The sequence below is a fragment of the Sinocyclocheilus rhinocerous genome, unplaced genomic scaffold, assembly GCF_001515625.1.
Source record: "Sinocyclocheilus rhinocerous isolate Xijiao unplaced genomic scaffold, SAMN03320098_v1.1 scaffold2319, whole genome shotgun sequence".
NCBI classification, from domain to species: Eukaryota; Metazoa; Chordata; class Actinopteri; order Cypriniformes; family Cyprinidae; genus Sinocyclocheilus; species Sinocyclocheilus rhinocerous.
This window is the reverse complement of record NW_015658546.1, coordinates 211205-213429: the sequence shown is the minus strand read 5'-3', so window position 1 is coordinate 213429 and position 2225 is coordinate 211205. Positions and strand designations below refer to the sequence as shown.

Here is a 2225-nt window from a genome sequence, read left to right as displayed (position 1 = left end):
TGTCTGTGTGTGTGTGTGTGTGTGTGTGTGTGTGTGTGTGTGTGTGTGTGTGCGCGAGTGTGCGCGTGTCTGAGTGTGTGTGTATGTGTATATGAGTGTGTGTGTGTGTGTGTGTGTGTGTGGAGAAGGTCAAGTGCTTGATGTCTGTCTGTCGATATCAAACACACCATGACATCATTCTATGGCGTTTGTTCGTCAGCTGGTTTCCAGTGGAGAGAACCGAGAGCAGCAGTGATCTAACGACAGAAAAACAGAGGAAGAGCGAGAGAAGGACAGCGCGAGCGAGACGGCGTCTCTGTTCCTGTGGATCCCAGAGCCAGAGCCAGAGTTTAGGTTCTGAGAGTCCACTGTTTGACGCAGGCGTCGTGAGACGTGGTGACGAGTGTGTTTGGGTTCAGCCAGGCCAGACCGCTGACGTGATGCAGCCGATGGGCGTCTAAACACAGATCACAGGTCAGGACTCGCTCTCATTCCAATCAGCTGACACACTCGCGCTCATTACCTGGTATTTTGATCCTCTTCTCGGGATCGCTGACGGTCCACACGTAAACCATCATGTCCATGCCGCCGGTGGCGAAGCGCTCGTTATCAGGGGACCAGGACAGACAGACCACCTTCGCGTGATGACCGTAGAACTCGCTCTTCTCCTGACACACAAACATTCACGAGTTACACACCAGCATCTGAGCATCTCCGAAGAATCATTTCAAAGAAACATGATTCACACGGTCTTGAAAAACAGGATATTTGAGCATAGTTAATAAAACCCAAAAACATCATGGGAATATAAACTTTTTTTGGTTATGCTAAGATGAAATATATATAAAATAAATCTGTATCCAGTAAACTGCAGAGACAAGCATGTAAATGAGTGACATTTTAAAATAGGCATTTTCATAATGAATTTATATTGGTTTAGTTATGCCAAGATCAAAAATATTTTATCAGGTAGAAATATATTTTTAAAAATCTTTATCCATAAAACCACAAACGACTGGAAAAAAACTCATGGGATTTAATAAAATCTTAAAACGCCAAGCAAGGACATTTTTGAAATGAATATACATTTTTCTAGTTATGCCAAGCATTGAAATATTTTACTGGAGAGAAATGAAAAAACAAAAAAAGCATCGTTATCCAGTAAATCAGGAATGACTGTTAAAGGCCTGTGAATCAATATAATCCTGAAACAACAGGCATTTTTGTAATGAATATACATTTTCATAGTTATGCAGAGCAAAGATAAAAATTGAGTGTAAAAATTAAAAAAATATATATTTATCCGTAAAATAAAAAAATCCCGGATGACTGGAAAAGTCGTGCAGATTCACGGGTTAAAGAGAGCAGGAACTGAAAAACTGAAAACTTCTGGAATCATGAAATGTAACTATTTTAATTCTCTGGACACTCCAAAGCTTTGAAAACTGACTCAAACAGGTGAAGAACTGCTGAACTGATCGATTGATCTGTTGCAAGCCTCCTGAAGATGCGTTCATCACTGAGTGAAAGGAGTTTACCGTGTATCCATCCGCGACGGTGAACACAGTGATGACCTTCTTCTCGTCCGTCACAGCCAGAAACGCTCCGTCCTGAGAGTACGACATGTCCGTCACAGGCCCCTGCACCTCCAGCACCTTCCCATCATCCTTCAGGGTGTTTCCCTGAACCGTGTACAGACGCACCTTCCCGTCCTGCAGACGCAGAGATCAGCACATCTTTAAAAGTTCACGCAGGTCAAAGTGGGCGGTCCCTGACAGTGATTATGCTAATAGTCCGGAGGCTGACTGGTGACTTACAGCTCCGCCCACAGCCACGGCTCCGCCCCCAGGGTGCACAGCTGCGGCTTCGGGCTCGTACCCGAGAGAGTCCAGCGTGAAGAGCTTCTTCTTGTCCTTCAGCAGGACCAGCTGCACAAAACAGACCTTCATTACTGCACACAAGCTCACTGCAGACGAAAGTGTGGCCCATAAACCCCATCAAACCCTGGGCTCTTTAGGAGTCTGTAGGGCTTGTTTCGGGTGTTAGTCAGTGAATGTGTGTGTGTGTGTGAGAGAGAGAGAGTGTGTGTGTGTGTGTGTGAGTGTGCGTGAGCCAGTGAGTGTGTGTGTGAGTGTGAGTATGTGTGTTTGTATGTCTGTGTAAGTGTGATTGTGTGTGAGTGAGAGAGAGAGTGTGTGTGTGTGTGTGTGTGTGAGTGTGAGTGAGAGAGTGTGTGTGTGTGCAAA

At 45.0% G+C, this 2225-nt stretch overlaps 1 protein-coding gene across 1 annotated transcript in view; it reads right to left on the bottom strand.

Moving 5' to 3' along the window:
• Positions 1 to 53: 53 nt before the first annotated feature.
• wdr1 (WD repeat domain 1) overlaps positions 54 to 2225 on the bottom strand; it is a 10941-nt gene continuing 8769 nt past the window's right edge. Inside the window, exons 12-15 of the mRNA XM_016531190.1 lie at positions 1797 to 1907; positions 1518 to 1691; positions 503 to 647; positions 54 to 436 (exon numbers count right to left, since the gene is read on the bottom strand). Coding sequence (XP_016386676.1) covers positions 330 to 436; positions 503 to 647; positions 1518 to 1691; positions 1797 to 1907 — 537 coding nt within the window. The 3' untranslated portion in view covers positions 54 to 329. The remainder of the gene's footprint in view (positions 437 to 502; positions 648 to 1517; positions 1692 to 1796; positions 1908 to 2225) is intronic.